Raw genomic sequence first — 19105 nt, 5'->3', positions numbered from 1 at the left:
AGAATGACAGCCTAGATCTCCTGATTTCCAGTCCAGTGCTCTGAAGCCCTGGTAGCACAATGGTTAAGCTCTTGGCTGCTAACCAACAGGTTGGTGGTTTGAACCAACCCAGTGGCTCCACCAGAGAAAAGCCTAGAAAATCCTGTGGGGCAGTTCTACTCTGTCACATTGGGCCATCATGAGTTGAAAATCAATTTGATGGCACCTAATAACAAAAGCTCTGTTGCCTAAACCATGGTATCTATCTCTTCAGACATCTCTTGAAAATGGACCCTGGCAGAGGCAGGCTAGTTTTTGATTGTCATCTGACAGATGAGTGTACAATCCAACAGTTGGTAGTAACAGGATCACTCATCCAGCACAATACACTCAGAAAAGGACAGCTGGAAGGCCAGTCATTCATTCATTGTCACCTCCAGTGCCTCAATAGCAGGGCTCTCAAGTTGAGCACTTAATGCAAAATTCAAATAAGTGAGATATCTATTTTGGGAGACTTGAGAGGGTGCAATGCTATTACACAGTCAAGAGCTCTTGGCTCCTTGTGAGGCAGAGGGATATTTGCCCTTGAGATTTTTCTTGAGAAAGACAGGGAGCCTAGGCTAATTTCAGTACATACGCAATTTCTCTTACAATGGTTTTTACTCTTCAGAATTAAGGAGAAAATGATTAGTCTCCATTTCTACCTAAGAAGTATATCTTTTCCAGAGCGACTATATATATTCTTCACTTTGCATTGAATAAATTAGCAATGGACTTGCTTTACCTTTAAGGAAGCTGTCCAGGAATCAGGAGCAAAGTCAGAGCAGAAGGTTTAGAAGTCAAGTGCAAGCTGAATCTTCCAAATCCTTTATCAGTAAGACCTTTTAGCTGTAAACAATAGGAACCAAATAAGGCTAAGTTAAGCAGAAAAAGAGTTTATTGGAAGACTACTTAGGAGTTCATACAATTGATGAGAAAACTGAAAAACCAGCTCAGAAAACAACAGGAAGCAGCTGGAGGACTCAGCCTGCCATGTGCAGCAGTTTGGGAGGATATCACCACCAGCATTGCTGCCACGGAACTCAGCCTTCAAGTCATCATCAGAAACTCCATGCCACCAAGAATAAACCTTCAAATGCTCCTGCATTTTGTATACCTTCCCTCAGGACTCTGGGACCTGGGTAGGAACATCTAGTGTTCCGGTTGCCAAGAGATGGGAATCTGGCTCTGCCTCCTACCAAGGCCCACACAATGGGACTTCTTGGGCAAACAGGGTTTTCAGATGCTGGCAGACAAATACGACCAATGTCCACAGCAGTCCCTTCTAGCTTTAAGTCCTACAGCCTATTGATCTGAAACAGGAAATAAAAAGGAGAAATAATTCTAATAGCAACATAGGGATCAAACTATAAGAAATCAGATTCTGTTTCTGATGAATGTCTCCAACCATCTCCCAAAGGTGGGATTAATTTTGCAAAACCATCCATCCCATCACTAACCCAGTAAGGAAGACTAATGTCAAAGGGAATCTCACACAGGGGAGGCACAACTAAGAAAAGGAGGGTGAGAATGGTTGCACGACTTGAAGAATGTAATCAGGGTCACTAAATTGTACGCGTACAAATTGTTGGTGTATGTCCTGCTGCGTGTATCCTCAACAACACAAAAAGTAATTTCAAAATGTGAGAATTGATATTAAATAAAATTAAAAATTCAGTTTCCCGGTTGCACCAAGTCCATTTCAAGTGCTCAATAGCCACATGTGACTAGTGGCTACACATTGGACAGCACAAATATAGAATGCACAGATGCCCATCAATGCAGAATGGTCTTAGTGCTTCTCTAGACAAATATGCTAACAGGTATTATTGATCATTATATCTGTATCCTCACAAAGTAAGTTTCACAAGATATATCTACATTTTCTAGTTTCCACATGAGATTGTGGTTGATCACTGTGTAGTACTCACGGGTTGTAATATTACACGGAGCAGGGCACAAACCAGGCCTTCAATAAAGATAAGTTGACTAAACATCATATAGTCATTCAATCAGCCCAGATTAAATAAAGCAGTTGTTAAGAGCATATTTTTATATTTATAAGACCTGGACTTAAATCCTAGCTGCTCCATTTACTGCCACGTGACCTTTGGCAAATTATATATGTTGTGTATGTGTGTGTGTGTAGATGTGTATAAAGGTGCTTCAGGAGTAAACAGGACGGTCATGTTTAGGGAAAAAAAAAAAAGAATCTCATGAGAATCCATTTCTCCAGCATTTTCCGGCAGGGAAATGCACAAATCCAGCTGTCTTCACCTGAATGAAGCTTGTCCCATCAAGCTCGCAAAGCCTAATGGGCTTTTCCTTGGAATCCCAATAGACTTTATTTTCCTTCTACTAGACTCTGCTGGTCAGAACTGGAGGGCACTAAACAAAAACAAAAACAAAAACAAAACCCAGTTACTCAAGAAGGTGCCAAGGCGCCAAGCCTACATTCCAGTTTGCTGTTCATAAGCTGAAAATAAAACAACCCACGCTGGCTTGGAGATAAGAGAAGAACCTTTATTGCCTTCATGGTTTGAAAAGAGAAATCTGAAGAAACTTGGCAAACTCAAAAGGTTTAAGCCTTAAAATGCAGCTTTTGCTTATCTAATGTGAGCAATTTTTTCGTATCCACGCATTTGACACCTACATTCAAGACACTGAGACTACCTCCTTGAAGCAGCATCTCACGGCTCAGGATGTTACTGTTCAGTCCAACAAACATTAAGCATCATATGCAAACACGGGGTTAGATGCTCAGGACACAGAGGTCTCTGTCCTTAAGAAGTCTTCAATTTAGGGACTTGAAATAATTCACATTATTACTGATAGGTGCCATGATGGAATGAGTGGAAGGGAGTAATGAGCTATGATGGAATGTATGTGTGAGCAGTGGGGACACAGGGTCATGTGAGGAGGGAGGCAGAGCATTGCCTCAGGCTGGATCTTCTTCTCTGGCCCAGAAGTCCCCAAACTGGTCTTTCCTCCAGTGTGGTTCCCTCCAGTCCATCCTCTATGCTGCCATCAGTTATCTTTCTAAAAAGCAGAACTCACCATGTCTTACCCCTTGTTTAAATGCATTTATTGGCTTTCTATCATCCATTGGATACATTTCCTGCTCCTGGCCTGTCAAACAGGGCTCTCCACAGCCTGGTCTCTATCTTCCTACTACTTCCTGTTTCATTTTCTCCTCCAACATTCAACAGCTAGAAGTTCCCTGCTGTTTCATACCTGTGTCTTTACCAATGTGGTGTTTTTTTTAAAATCTACACAACCCTCCCTCCTCCCCACATTTTTTATGGGCCAATTCCTACTCATTTCTTCAGCACTAAACTGCAGCATCATTTCCAGGAAACCCTTACTGACCACACCTACCAGCCCTAAGTTAAGTGGCTCTTTTCTTTAAGCCACCTCTCAGGGCATTAAAATTATCTGACAACTAAATGGTGTGCCTCTCAGTGGCAATACCGAATTTAAATATGATTGGCTAAATAATGCTAAATGTTTCTCCAATGAAGCCAAGTTTTGAAGGATAAACAGAAATTTGCTAGGCAAAAAGGGAAGGAAGACATTCTAGACATGAGGAACCTTATTTATTAAGATACATGGGCATGGCTCTTGATGTGATGCACAGCCAATATAGATGTCTTGCCAGAAAAGTTGAACCTGAATCCAGTAAAGCCTGAAGTTAACTTTCATTGTTGGAAAATGTGGGAGACAGAGGAACTAGTTAAATAAAACAAAGAAGCCACAGACAGATCCAAAATGTGAAACATTCTAAAGGAACCTGGCCTCTGCAACAAGAAAATGCTTACCCCCATCCCCCACACACAAAAGGGGACGCTCTAGATTAAGAGACACTGCAAACAAATATGTGTGGACTTTAAGAAAATACATTTAGGAGATATCTACTAAGTTCCTACTATGTGCAAGGCACCAACTAAAACCAAACCGGTTGCCATCAAGTTGATTCCAACTCAGCCACCCTATGGGACAGAGCAGAACTGCATATTTCTTTCACTTAGCATAATGCCTCACATATAGTACTTAAATATGTTGAATGTAGAATGAATAAATTGCCTCATAATATTTTAACAATCCTTTGAAGTATTATCCCTATTTTACAGATTATTTTATAGACCTTGCCCAAGGTCACACAGCTTCTAAGTGGTGAAGGTAAGACTCAAATCAAGAACCACCTACTTCATTTTCCCTAACAAGCACCAATAGAAACTCTTACTAGCAGTTGGGAAAAAGAAACATTCCAGGACAACATACTGATATTTGGGTCATTCTACCTCTTTCACACAACTCCAGGCTGCACCCTTCTCTCATTGCTACACTCAGACATTTGTTTATATTACATAATTTTACTCGAGTATTGCATTGAGCCGCTATTATGTGGCAGCTACTGTGTTTTTTATATTTGGTATTTCACGTGTTCATCCTGTCTCGACAGACTATAAATTTGAGGGCTGAGGCCTGCTCTTTTATATCTTCAAACTCTTTGTTGCCAAACACAGGAATGAAAATATACTAGATGCTCAACCAAGTCTTGTTGAATATTACTTCTTTATCCTTTAATTATTTGATCTATTAGAAATGTAAGCAAAACTTCAGAGATAACTTCAGGTTATCTGCCATCCTAGAAGAAACACTTGTGGTTTGGCCTGAAATAGCTTTCTGATCCTTTTTCTACATCCCTGAATCTTAAAATAAAATGAAGTATTATGTCACTACAACACACTACTTAATACCTATGTATCATTTCTTCTATTCCAAAAGAGGCACTTGTTCACGTTTTATTTTTGCCTTGACTCAAGTTTAGAAACTGGAAAGGTTGGTGAATAGGAATAGAATGAACTCAAATACTCTAACTTGTAACTGGACCCTAGTTTAACCCACATGACCTCTTCAGACATTAGCTGACATGATCCCCAAGCGTTTCTGGGCCTCCTGCCCATTACTGGGATACATCCCTGGCTTCCTGCCTCAAGCTTTAGGCCAATCTCCCATCAACACTGGTATCTCATAAATACTGAAAGTCGATCTCCAACCGCGTATCCACTCGTCAACCAAATCCCTAGTGTCTTTACCAGACACCCCTAAGGATCAATTCTTCTAACTTACCTCCTTAGTATCTGGTCAAATCATGCGCTCTGCCTGGTCAGGACTGGAATATGTATTTTTTCTTTAATACAGAACAGTTAACAGGAGAAATGACGAAGTAACAGGTTGAGACAGAAAAGTAATATGCGAGCGTTCTGTGCTATCCTACCAGGCAGTCCCCAGGTTACAAACGCGATGTCTTTAGGTGGGATTTCTAGGTAGGTTGGGACCGGTGCACACAGTCTTCATTTAGCCTCAGTGCAAGAAAAGGTTCGAAGACTTTTCAATGATTTAAAAGCTTCCCATGCAGCAAGTGAAGGTGATAGTGATGAAGAATTTGTTGCGAGTAGGGATTGGTTCAACTGCCTCAAAGCTAGGGCAAATTTACATAACATTAAAGGTAAGTTCGACCCATTCGTAACCCAGGGACTTACTGTGTAAAACAGTTAACTTGAGCTGGTAAGGAGAAATTCTCATTCACGAGCTTCAGGAAGGTACACACTTTAAATGTGGACTCAGACACAGAATTCTTTGACTTATGTTTACTGCCCTGATATGAAACTCGCCTGATCTTTGCTTTTGTCTTCGGTATTCAGGCTTCCTTAAAGCAGTGGTTCTCAGAGTACCACGTCCTGACCAGCGTGTGATCATCACCTGGGAACTTTTTAGAAGTGCAAGTTATCTATTGGGTCCTACCCCAGACCTAGTGAAACAGCAATTCTGGAGGTGACTGTGGTTTTAGTAAATCTTCCAGGTGATTCTGGACACTAAGAGAACTATGGCCTTGAGGTACCATCAATCACTTAGCAATAGTTAACTCATGACCAGAGAGACACAAAGGCATTTCTTCTTGGCACCTGAGTCTTGATTTTTCTTCACTTATTTCAACAGACTGAGCTTTCCCCACTCTATTCCATCAGAGAATGCTAATTAAAAGCAAAACCACTGCTTAATAGTTTTTTTTTTTTTTGACTTTGCATTCCCAAGTTACACTGTCATTTTCTTTTTGTGTCTGTCCTTGAAAATCTAGGGCAATAGGTCTGCTGAAAGCATGGTTGATTCCCTTTATTAGAACAGTTCAGTTCCAAAATTCGGCTGCCCTGCAACTTCTTTTCCACCGGAGTCTTCCACAAATATATACATATATAAAAACCCATTGCTGTTGATTCCAGCTCATCGTGACCCTGTAGGACAGAGTAGAACTGCCCCAATAGGGTTTCCAAGGAGCAGCTGGTGGATTGGAACTGCCAACATTTTGGTTAGCAGACAAATGCTTAACCACCGCACCACCAGGGCCCCAATATACATATACAGTGTAACTGTATTTATGTATGTGTACATAACAAGCATTACAACACCTGGAGCTACTTCTACACACTGGCTCACAGACAGGTTATCTACCTTTTATAAGGAAGAAAACTGAAGCTCAAAGAGATTAAGGCAGCAGCCACAAGATAGTGAAGTTTAAAGTTCTAGGGCATATAGTCCCTAGTTCATAACACAAACTCAGTATACTTAACAAGTGAATGAATGACACCAGCCTAAAAATCAAACATCCGCTAAGTCACACTGTCATTCAGGTTATACAACTGTGCAAACAGACAAGCCTAGCTGAAAAAAGGTTCAATAATCCTGTCCCACTTATTTTCTTAGCTCTAAAGCGTTGGGGTTGGCACCAGTATCAGAACAGGGGTCTTCAGAAATCTTTCCAGTAAATCTTCTTGAAAACAGAACCGATAGGGCTAGAATGGAGAAAAGACACTAAGTACTACTTCCAGGTGAGTAAAACACATAACATCAGCAGAAAATTAGAAACAAATAGTCTGCCATCCTTCAAGGCCCCAAATTATTCAAGTCAGATGATGGGAAGTGGAGCCCCCAAGACGAGTGGCAGGGATTTCTGCAATGAATGCCAACCTCCAGTACACACATCCACAGAAATGGGCAGGTTTAACTCTCCTATACCTCTGGTAGTGGGAAGAAAACCAGGTTATACTCTAAATTCCAGTCAGCCTTAAACAAAATAAACCTTCTCTAGTTTATGTCACCTAAGAACATCCTCAAATGTAGGCTGTCACAGAGAAATGGCATGGTTTGTGTACACATGGACAAATTTCTACTATTAAAAAAGGAACAATCGTGGGCAGGGCACTTCTAACTAGCCTAACAATGGAAACTGCTATCCTCGGTAGCACATATTACAACCTAGAACAAAGCAATGCCCGAATGAAATTGAGAACTAAGCCAGCTTGCCGCAGCCTAACATCTCAAATGAGTCTACAGTATGTAATTTCGTGTCTAATTATCAGACATTCCTAAAATGTTTAGCTCAAATTACAATAATTAAACAACCATTTTGATATGCATTTAATTTGACTAAGAACCCCAGATACACAAGCTGTATTCCAGCTCAAATAAAGGAATTTAGACGTTTAGGGTAGTAAGGCCTATTGTACTGCTTGGTTTTTACTCAGGGCTCAAGCCAATTTCAAACCCTTTAATAATTTGTATCCCAGGAAATCCGCTAGTAAGTCTCTTTGCTAGCTGAGTAAGTTGTAACTCTGCCTTGACTTCCAGGGTTAAGTACTTCCATAGTCGTTTTAGGCCAAGGCTGTGAAATGTTGCAGAGATATTGTCTGAGGACAAAGAAAAGACAGAAGAACTAACCTTTTAATAACCCTTTGAGCAACATATAATAAAAAGTATCACTTTCAAAATAAGGAGTCTCTCCTTTTTTCTAAATGGCATTAACAGAAACTCACTGCTCACCACATTCTAAAGTGGATTTTTATCATTGTTACAATGCTCCTACTGGAAAGGACCTAACAATGCCGTGTATTAAAAACCTCTGGAATTATTTACAACAATAAAATTATGACCAAGTTACAGTCCTAGAACACAGACTGCAAAGCAGCTTTCAAGACTATCTCACAGAAGTGGCTTTCAAATTCATCTGACCCACAGTAAGAAATCAATTTCTACATCAAAACCCACTGTTAGTTACACAAACTAGTTTCACAAACCACCACCCTTATAACTTGCTATGTAGTCTTTATATTCTTCCATTCTATTTCACTAAAATAAAAAAGCTGGCTGTGAACCATGAAGTTTCCACTACCCCTTAGTCAGTCATGACCCCAAAGTTCAAAAAAGCTCTCTAGTATTAACTGCTTTAATCTCCACAAAGAGGCACGCAGTACAGTTGCTGAGTGCCAGCTTGAAAGTCTGAATGCCCAGGTTCAAATCCTGGGCTCCACTATTTACAATGCTACAAGACCCAAGTCCTAGGACAAGTTCAGTGATACTTGCCTCAGTGTCCCCATCCACAAAGCCAGGGAAACCTACTTTAAAACGTAATAGAACTGAGTTGTATTTGTGAAGATGCTTAAAAACGGTGCCTGCTGACGACCTGTTAAAGACAGGAAAGTCAGACCCAAGATCATACACAGTAAGCCAGTTAGTGGGAAGCTTAGACTAGAATCCTGGTCGATGGCCTTTCCGTTATACTGAAGTCTTAACATTGAGTATATGAGTCACGTTGATTAAACAAGGGTCTTCAGTGTACAGCAAACATTTCAGGAGACAAAAGATAATCCTATATGGCTTAATTTTTCCGATTATCTTTTGTCTTGAAAATAAATTCTCAAGCTGATAATTAAGAGAGGTTAGTAAAACAGCCATTGTGGTATTATAAAACCAAAACTGGAACTCACTAATAGTACAACTGAATGTTTATATAAAGAGAATTAGTTGAAAACTAAACAAGTATGGTACTCTTGAACTCTCACATTCTGTTTGAATATCCGGTGAAGTATAATTCTAACAACAGCCAAGGCACTCAAAATCACATAATTAGCTTTTCTAGTTTTAAAATGTCCACTTTATTCCATAACACTTAACCAGGTATCATTTACATCTGAGAAAGAGATGGTCCATGAGACCGATCCATGGTTTAATACTCTTAAGAAATGTCCCTATTTTATACATTTTCCAGATATCCCTAGACAAGTGTATCACATTGCAGAAAGGCGGGTATCACTACTACATTTTACAGAAAAAGGAACTATCAATGAATTTCAGAAAGTATTAAATTCACCTGTCCCTTAAAATATGGGTATGCAATTGTTACAACGCCATTGCAAATGGTTTATAAAATGTAATTTTATTTTATGTTACTCTGCTGTTACATAGGTATCACATTTTCACAAGGCTTTTTTGGGACTACAGTCGATGATTAGCAACACACAATAGTGGTCCAACTCTCTAAATAACAATCACTGGACAAACTGGACACCCTCTCACATGTGCACAAATCTGCGTGGAAAAGTACTGAAGTTTTAGACTTGGACTCGTATACTTTATTTCCCCTTTCTAGTGTATTAAGAAATGACATGCACTTTAATTGCCAAAAGTAATGCTTGTATTCTGGCAGCAACATGCTACTCTGATTACATAGTAAAGTGAATAACAGAACTACAAAGGCAGGAGTGTAAGTGAATTTTTATTGGGAAGGGAAGTTGTCAACTTAAACAGCAGCAAATGAAGAGTGAACAAGGAAACTCCCTTTTGTCACAGATATACATGACCTCCATAATATATTATATAGGAGGCATTTCAATGTGTGACCCCCAAGCCAGAAATGTCAAATGCTTTTTTCCATTCAGTCTAATACTTTTGGATTCCCACTAAAAAGGAACACATGAAGAGCGTGGAAAGGTCGCTTACTGAAAGGAAACCCCCAAAGAAGAGTAAGGGAAGGAATGTAGAAATTAAGAAGTTATGCAGAACACTCTTTAATTGTAATTAACTACATTTTCATATCTTCACAGTAATACAAAACACAGTCACTTGCAGAACTGGTTCAGATTACTTAAATACCAAATACGTTTTAGTCCTCTAGGTAAGTGTTGGGAAGTTACTTATGTTTATATGAAATGAAGCTATTAATACTTTTCTACAGCAGTAACTGCACACCAGGAAGGCCAAGACAAACACAAATCAAGGAATGGAGTTTTCCCAAAGCTGCAGTGTGAAAAGACTATAAACAGTTGATTCCATACACATGAATGGGCTTCTCTGCTATAGGAAATCCAAGTGGAGGAAGGAATGGAGATATGTAAAAAGGTTTCTCGAGGGGGAGAAGGATGACACCCTGTAAGCATTTAGTTTTCTGCTCCTTCTGCTGCATCACACTCTTCTCCTGCGCTGTCTGATGTCCACAACTAGGAAAAGAAGAATCATGTTGAATTATTATTTCTAGATTAGACAAGCATATCAAGTTCTATCATTATATCAAAGTATAATTCTGAGAGCAGTAAATTATTCAAACATACAGAATAGAGATTATGGCTAAGAGTTAAAGTTGTCTCTCTCAAGACCTCAAACACCACGTTCACCACCCCGAAGTGTATCCTTGTAGACCTTTCACTACGCACGTACAAAACGACACACACACACTCACTATTCAAGTACTTTTTTACAGCTTACCCTTTTTATTTAAAAAGTGCTCTAATTTCACAATAAGGTGACATTTTCAGAATTTAACCCTGTCTCCATTCCCAGCAGCCCAATGCTCTTCTTAAAAGTACCAATGAATATATGAGACTAATAAGGCAAAAACATTCTACAGTGGGGAAAAAACCCACAGTCAAAGGCCTATCAAACAGAAAGAGCAAGCTTACTTTGTGCTGCTCCAAAAAGTTAAACAGGAGTGAGTGATGGAAGTTATAGGAAAGCAGTGTGTGCACGTATATATGTACTGAACGGGTTCTTGAATTTAGGTAGGATTAACACTAATAAAATTGATCTCCAAGGACTTTTCTAATTTCAGGATAGGATGACAAAACACACACACACACACACACACACACAAACACATGCAGAGTCAATATTTAGTGAATACTATCAACAGTTCACAAAATGGGTTTTTATTAAACCAACAAGAAGATACTACTGGCAATTTTAGAAAAGCTAGAATCCTCCATAATCTTTAAGTTACAATTGCTAATATACTTTTAAAAAACAAAACAGAAAAAAACTTGAAGAACTGTCTTCATAAGAAAGCAAATACAACGAAATAAAAAGTTACAATTTTTAGGTAATGAAAGATAGCTCTGAGATATATCTGGGAAGAGGTTTAATTGCTCCATTTGATTTTCTTTTACCAAAGTAATCTGCTGGTTACTCTTCTACTGTTACCTCACAAACAGAAACTTCTCATGGCTAGAACTACACTTCACAGAATACTTGCAAAGTTTAACAGACATGGTGCTAACATTTAAAAAAAGAAAAAAAGAAAAAAAATCCAATCCAGCAAAATACTTAAACTATAGGTAAGAGAACTCTCTCAAATCCCCCTACTGCTTCTCTCCCCAACAACTTAGCTGAAAAACACCAAACTGGGGGCCAGGAGAACTATGTTTATATTTAAAGTATGTATTCCCTTCTTTTACCTCCTGTTAAGTCTAAAATTTTAAATATCAAATATACCTGAACCTATAAAAGAAACTAAGTGAAGCTTGAGTTTTGTATTTTTCTCCATTACTTCATCATCTGTTTATCCAAGAAACAGGGAAAAACAAAACAAAAAAACCTAGAGGCTTTGCCTAGAAGCAGATTTTAAGTTACAAATATAAGTGAGGAGGTGGACTAAATTTAGGTATAGATTTACTCCTTATCAAATGCCTGTAGAACACCACGCATAGTTCACAAAGTACATTTTTATTGGAACAAGGCACTTTAGGCAATTTTAGGAAAGTTTAGATACCTACAGAGTCCCTAACTTGCTATAGCTAATTTACCCAAAGGAAGAAAATACTTAAACTTTCTGTATTAATTTATTAACATCTACACTCCAAGGAAATAGTCAACAATGTTAACATTCTGAATTCCTGCAATCTTAGTCCCTTCTCAGGAATGTCCAATAAAATGCCTCATCAACTCGAAAACCTGCCTGCCTATAAAAGAACAACTGTCCTATATAAAATTCTGACAGATACTTAATGCTTTTATTTATATATCTATATATTTATTTTTTAAAGTGAAAGTACAGCTCCAATATAACTGCCCCAAAAGACAGGGGGAAAAAATAAAATAGAAATACTTTTGTTCCCGAAAAGGAAATAAAAGAGAAGAATTAACAACTCACTGTTAGGTTGTCTCTCAGCAACTGCATGATGAGGGTGCTATCTTTGTATGAGTCTTCATTCAGTGTATCAAGTTCTGCAATGGCCTCATCAAAAGCCTGACAAATATTAACAACCATGATAAAAATACTGTCATCTCTAGGAAATGGTTAAGCTACAAACATTACATCCATTTTTATAAAACAGGTGAACACCCACCTTATGTTCTATATCAATTAATAACAAGATTGAATGCAATCATTCACCTTCTCAGTTTAAGAACTTATGAGTATAACCTGAAACATACAAGGCTATACATATTTAAACAGTAAACAAGCATTTTTTTGGTTCTTTCACAGGACACACAGCACAGCAGCTATGTGTAATATATTTCTTACCAATAAGAACTACTATTTATTTGCAAAAGTACCTCTTTTACTCTATTTTGAGATACTTTGAGGAATGCAGCTATTCTATTGCTCAAACATGGCAGGATTAATTTCCAATCCTTCTACCTTTCTTCTTAGAGTTATTCACCAATATGCTTTAAAAAAAAAAAAAAAAACCCTAACAAAAAACCCCTCAAACCCACTGTCATCAAGTCGATTCCAACCCATTGCGACTCTATAGGACAGAGTAGAACTGCCCCATAGGGTTTCCAAGGAGCAGCTGGTGGATTTGAACTGCTGACCTTTTGGTTAGCAGCCGAGCTCTTAACCACTGCACCACCAGGCCTCCAATATGCTCTTTAGACAAGATATTATTGCTTATATTCATAGTTAACAGAGATTAAGGGGTTGAGAGCGGAAGGGGTAGGTCATCATGATGATACGAAAAAGGAAGAGATAGCTAAATAATTCCAGTAAAAATCATCCCTGGGCATCCAATTAGAAAATATCTAAAAATCAACATATTTGCTATCTCAAATAACCTTAGCTACAGAGGATATTTCCTGAATACACAGCTTACCGTTTTAGCCAGTGTACAGGCAAGCTCTGGGTTATTAAGGATCTCATAGTAAAATACAGAAAAGTTAAGAGCCAGCCCCAGGCGGATTGGATGTGTGGGTTGCATCTCCTTCTTGCTTATATCAAATGCCTCTTGGTAAGCTCCTTGGGAATTATCTATCGTTTCTGTGAAGAGGGAAAAAAAAAAGCATGATACCGTAAATACCCATCCAATATACAGCACATTAACACCTTTAATATATGCTATTAGCTCTTGGTAGAACCAAAGATTTCTCTGTAACTCTCTTTTAAAACCATTAGTAGCAAACCAGAACATATTATCTTGTACTAGGCATTAAAAAACCAGTCTATAATTTTGTTTGCTTATAATCAGCTTAATAAAAAACATGAGTTAATACATTAGATATTTCCATCTCTGGAGCTATAACCATTTCCTCCTTTCATAGCTGTTAATTTTATTACTTGGAAACATAGCAATTAAAAATAACTTAACTGGAATACCCTTTCCCAAAAATAATGAAAACACTTTTACAAAAATCATTACCACCAAAATCTCTATTTTTGTGGCTTTTTATAAAAACAATACTGACCATTGGTACCAAGAAGCATTATGTGAAAGATAATAACAAATTGCCAATCTATACAGAACAAAATCTGTTCTGACCAGTTTGATTACTGATCTAATAAAAATGTCACTCAACTCAAAAAACGTTTAGGAAATACTAGCAACATCAATCTGATTATTCCAATGTTTCGAAGAGGGTAGGTATTCTGAATGAGGCCATTGGCCCACTACAGTTTTAGAGATACTGACCTAAAAGAAATTTAACTAATCCCTTTATGGCCTGAGGGTGCATCTTCCTTTGTCTGAACTGGCAAATCTATTAGCTAGTAACTATCTGTGGGGGTAGTGTGTATGTGGGCACCCCACATTCTTTTTGGTTAAGAACTAATAAAATAATAAGCTTATTGGAAATAAAAATAGAGTTAAGTGATATTTCCACCTAGAACCTACTTGATAAATTTGGTAGCAGGCACATACACAAAATTTAATAAGAGCTGTATCATACTCAGCTACTAATATTCTAGGAGACTGAATTCACTCCTAATAAATTTACTTTGACTTTTCTACAATCAAGTTAGGCAATTTGGTTATTCTTTTTCCCATATCCATGTTTTCTATGATAGCCTAAGGTAAAAAAAATAATAGTTATATAAGTAAAAATCTACTCTATCAATCAACACTTCCTATGTATTCAATCTTCTGAAGGAAAGACTAAGAAAGTGGTCCATTCAAACTTATTCTAAAATTAGAACAAACCATATACTGGCAATAATCCACTCATCTCACTTCTCCTCAGAAATTTTGTTATATATAATTAGTAGTCAAAGTTGTAACCCTTTAAAATAAGGTAGTAGTCAAATGAATGAATATGGCAGCCAGAAAGAGTACAATATCCTCTTTTTATATTCTATATATAATTTCCAGTTCTTTTGAGTTTCAAAGTATAATGACACTAAAGGCCATGTAAAATGCAGAATCACTTATAAAGCATATGCAAAGTACTCTGGATCTAAAATTATGGTCAATCGAAATTCTAAAGCATAAAAGATTAAGCCTGAATTTAATACCTTATCAGATTGTAATTAGAGTTTCATTTAAAAAGTACAGAATGTAAATGCATGACATTTTTGAGAATACAGGTAACATTATTCATTTTCTTACTACGTAGATTCCATGTTTTTTGACGTTACAAACAGCCTAAAGACTACACAGACTACTGTCATTGTGTCCCATTTACGGACTCCCTTCTTTTATTTTTAAATTTTGCTTATAAACCAAATATACTTACGTTTTCGATCATCACCACATGCTACTTCAGCAAGGTACCGGAAATAATCTCCTTTCATTTTCAGATAGAAGACCTTACTCTCTGGATTAGTTGCATTGGCTATTAAATACTTATCCAACAATTCCTGAAATAAATAAGATAAAACAATTAGGCACTAATAAAAGCTATTTAATTACAGACACTTAAAATGATACACTTCTATCTACAATACATTTTGAATCATTAACTAACACAGTAACACTATACTATACCACCCCGAATTTGAAGCATGTTCTTAGAAAGCAGGGATCAGGTTGCTCGTCATCTGTTGCCCTGGCAGGTTTTATGTGATCTGGCCCATAGCAAGAAACAGTTTCTAATGGTAAAGCTGGATTACTGAACATTGCAATTAGAAAGAGCCTGTCTGTTCACTCATCCTTCCGTTCAACAAACTGATACTTGCTAGGTGGTAAGTACAGTATTTGACCCACAGTGAGGTATAAAGACTTCAGATGAGGTCTCTGCTCTCAAGGAGCTCACAGTCTAATTAGAAAAGAGATGAGTACACCATCGGGTATACACCAAGAGCTTAAGAGAGATATGAATAAGGTGCTGAGGAAGCACGAGAGAGAGCAGTTGGCTCTGCTGGAGATGGTGGCTGGCCAGATAGGCTTCACCAGGGAAGAGATATTTGAGTTGTTAAGAAGAAGAGTAGGATGCACCAGGGAGGACATGGGGTGTGGTCATTTTAGGGAGTGGAAGCAGAACGTATAAGGCATCAAGTATGAGGGAGAATAGTGCAAACAACACAGCCTCAAACAGTGCTCTCAGCGTCCTCTGCAGACCAGTGCCAGTCCAAAAAAGGTTAAGTACAGAAATTGAGAGTTTTAGAAACTTACATAGCAATTTGGCAGAGTAATTTTATGTCTATTGAATCTAATTATTAAAACACTGGGGTTGTTTTTAAGTATTTTTTTCTGCCCCATTTCATACAAAAAGAAATCACACCTGATCCAATGAGGTATTGCTTCTCAAACTGAAGCATTTCTACTTCTGGAAGCACAAGGTGTGCCTGGGAGAATAAAAAGTCACAAAAGACAAACATGGTAGATATCTTCCTAGACTGCCAATTTTACTTGATGCTAAGTAATTTAAGAACATTTTTGCATTAAAAAACATAATGGAGTAGAATGAAATTCTCAAAAATCTTAAGATACTAACTGTACCTAAAACTCATAGGTCTGCTTTGGGAATAAAACCAATGAATACATATAAAAGCATAGAACAGCATGTAGCATATGTTAAGTACTCAATAAATGTCAGCTATTATTAGCTAGCAGGTGTTCACACAACTCTGCCTAGGTGCAGCAAGCGCTGCTTTAGGCAAGGAATACACAAGACAGTACCTGTGTTTGGAAAAACAGCTACAGCTATAGAATCAGTTAAAACTATATAAAAAATACTAACTATGATGCAAAATGAGGAAGTCTGGAGAATCTTCCAGTGAGATGATTTAGAATTCATGTGACTATATTACTGAAGAATGTTGTTTACAGACCTAAAATAAGAAAATGTTTATAAAATGTAGTTACAATCCTCAAGAACATTCTCTTATTCTTTACCTGACTGAAAATGGCCTAAACAAAATGCAGTGACTACATCCTTAAGTTATTTTAAAGGAAATCAGAAAAACATTTTAAAATGTTTTAAATGCTTAAATTTAAAAGATATTTTAAATGTTGAGATAAAAAAAAAATTTTCAAGTGGGCTTAAAGCTTGAAGGGGGGACCCACAAAAATAAACTTCAGAATAAAATTGTATCATGAAGCCCCAGAAGTTTACATATTAGAAAAGTGGCATGTATCAAAATTGTGACTTAAATTTGAGAAAGTTTCTTCCCCAGGAGTGTGGCAATAGAGGTCATTAAGGGTCACACTCAAACACTAAGGGCAACTGTAAAAAGAAGTACTGCTTCTGCACCGCCATACTCTTGATTGGAGAGAAGGATTAGACTGTGAGAATTTCTTCTGTTCTACATCACCAATACTGACTTTCAATTTAAATAATGTATTTATAGACTGAACTTAGTTGTATTTTTTGAGAGGGGCAATAGTGAGACAACCAGAAAAAGACAAAAAGTTCACTTGTTTCTAGATCTCACATTAACTTACACTCATCATTATTTTTAAAAAAACAAAATTAAATCAACAAACAAGAGTGGATTCTAAGATGTAGTACCAAAGAAGACACAGTATTTATAATGAGAGAATTACCACCTCTGCTTGTACCTATACCAAGGAACTATAATGTAAAATAAAACACCCTTCACTTTTCTGATTCCCATAAGTCAGTCAGTTAAGACAAGATCCCAAAAAGGGACCGTCGATTCTGGTTAAGACATTATTTTATGGTCCCTTACAGAAAATAAGACATTATTTTCTCAGCCTCGAAAAGCTACTCACTGGCATTAAGAGCTAATACTTTTTGATTAATTTGGGTAGCAGAGGTTGAGAAATGTCGGACTAGAATGAGGGCTTGGGGTTAGCAGTAGAAAAGGGAAATTTAGAATTTAGCACTAATTCTTCCTAAGTCACTACTGTCAGATGTAGGAGCTGTTCACAATGATTTCGTTACACTTCCTCACTGGCAAACTTCCCTTCCAAGAACTCTGAAATGTGTTAAGCAGCTACTTTATTAGTAACTATGCAGCCACTTATGAGCTAATTTTCTTTTCTAAAATTATTAACTTTGATGACTAGTTCGCATATAGCCATTACGTACGATTTACAGTGTTGGGCTTTTATAAAAGTGACTTGGGCGTTACTTCCATCCTGGAGTTTCCGCCAGGTATCATGGTTCTCTGTCAGATGCCACTAGCTCTCTGTGAAGGAAATAACAGGTACAGAATAATTCTGTCCTTCCATATGCTACCAGCAGCAGAAATTTATATTTTAGCCCAATTAAAAGACAATGGAACCTGTTTCATATCTTACCAAAATGATCAGGGCTGTATCTGGTATTATTAATACTAACATAGGCTATAAATACTTAAGGTATATAGCCTAGCTGTACAACTTATTTTTTAAAAACTCAGAACACATATCAGAGAGGGGGGAAGAAAAACTGACAAGTCGCTCCCTGAAAAAGAAAATCTTTCTAAATAAGGTTACTGGTAAAGACTTAAGAGGATGCAAGGGAACTGGCTGACATTTATATAGTTAAAGTCTCCCCACTAATTCCTCCTGTACATTATTATTGTTAATTAAGCAGTAGCTCACTTTTGTAAACACTTCAAGCAGCATTTTATGATCTTGGGAGGCTTGGGGGACTAGGATCAGGTTCCCTCCAGCGCTGGCAGTGTTATTTGACTGAAGGGTAGAACGCAAGTAGTGCATTCCTTTTTGAGAATTTGAGAGAATTGTAAAGAGGTCAGTGTACTACCCAAAATTACAAGATGGACTAGTAATTGAGGACACTCTAAACCAAAGAAATACGAGCAAAGTCAAAGTAAAGAATGTTATTATACAGTTGGTTTTAGGAAATGCTAAAAGACCTTAGAATAAGCTTAATCTCAGAAAAATAGGATGGAAATAATAATAAACACTATACCAAAAAAGCTGTAGAGAACTATATAAGAAATGAAATTGTTAACAGTTAGTTAATAGTTAATAATAGTAACTATTCCTTTCACCCCTATGTTTCAGAGAAAAGGAGAATAATAATAATGAAAGTCCAACAGTAATTCTATCTCTACGAGCAAATTATTTTTACATATTAAAATCCTACCATCGCTTCAACAGCTTTTCCGAAACAATTCATGTGGTAATATTTTGTGGCACTGAGCAAACTAAAATGATCTTTTTGTCCTAAATTTGCTTATAAGTGATTTCTGTTTTACAGACAAAATAAACTGCTCTTATCTCACATTATATAGCTATTCTTCATATACAGAATTGACTTATTTGAGAGAATACAGGTAACTGATAAACAGCTTTAAAATACAAGCAAAATAATCAACAGGAAATCGAAAAGGTTCTAAGGATTTCAATTT

At 37.3% G+C, this 19105-nt stretch overlaps 1 protein-coding gene across 1 annotated transcript in view; it reads right to left on the bottom strand.

The window, feature by feature from the left end:
• Positions 1–8992: 8992 nt before the first annotated feature.
• Positions 8993–19105, bottom strand: part of YWHAQ (tyrosine 3-monooxygenase/tryptophan 5-monooxygenase activation protein theta) — a 36847-nt gene continuing 26734 nt past the window's right edge. Inside the window, exons 2-5 of the mRNA XM_012554565.2 lie at positions 15076–15199; positions 13224–13387; positions 12278–12373; positions 8993–10352 (exon numbers count right to left, since the gene is read on the bottom strand). Of these exons, the coding sequence (XP_012410019.1) occupies positions 10293–10352; positions 12278–12373; positions 13224–13387; positions 15076–15199 (444 nt within the window). The 3' untranslated portion in view covers positions 8993–10292. The remainder of the gene's footprint in view (positions 10353–12277; positions 12374–13223; positions 13388–15075; positions 15200–19105) is intronic.

Source organism: Trichechus manatus, unplaced genomic scaffold, assembly GCF_000243295.1.
Source record: "Trichechus manatus latirostris isolate Lorelei unplaced genomic scaffold, TriManLat1.0 scaffold00023, whole genome shotgun sequence".
In the NCBI taxonomy this organism is placed as follows: domain Eukaryota; kingdom Metazoa; phylum Chordata; class Mammalia; order Sirenia; family Trichechidae; genus Trichechus; species Trichechus manatus.
This window is presented reverse-complemented; position numbering and strand designations above follow the sequence as displayed.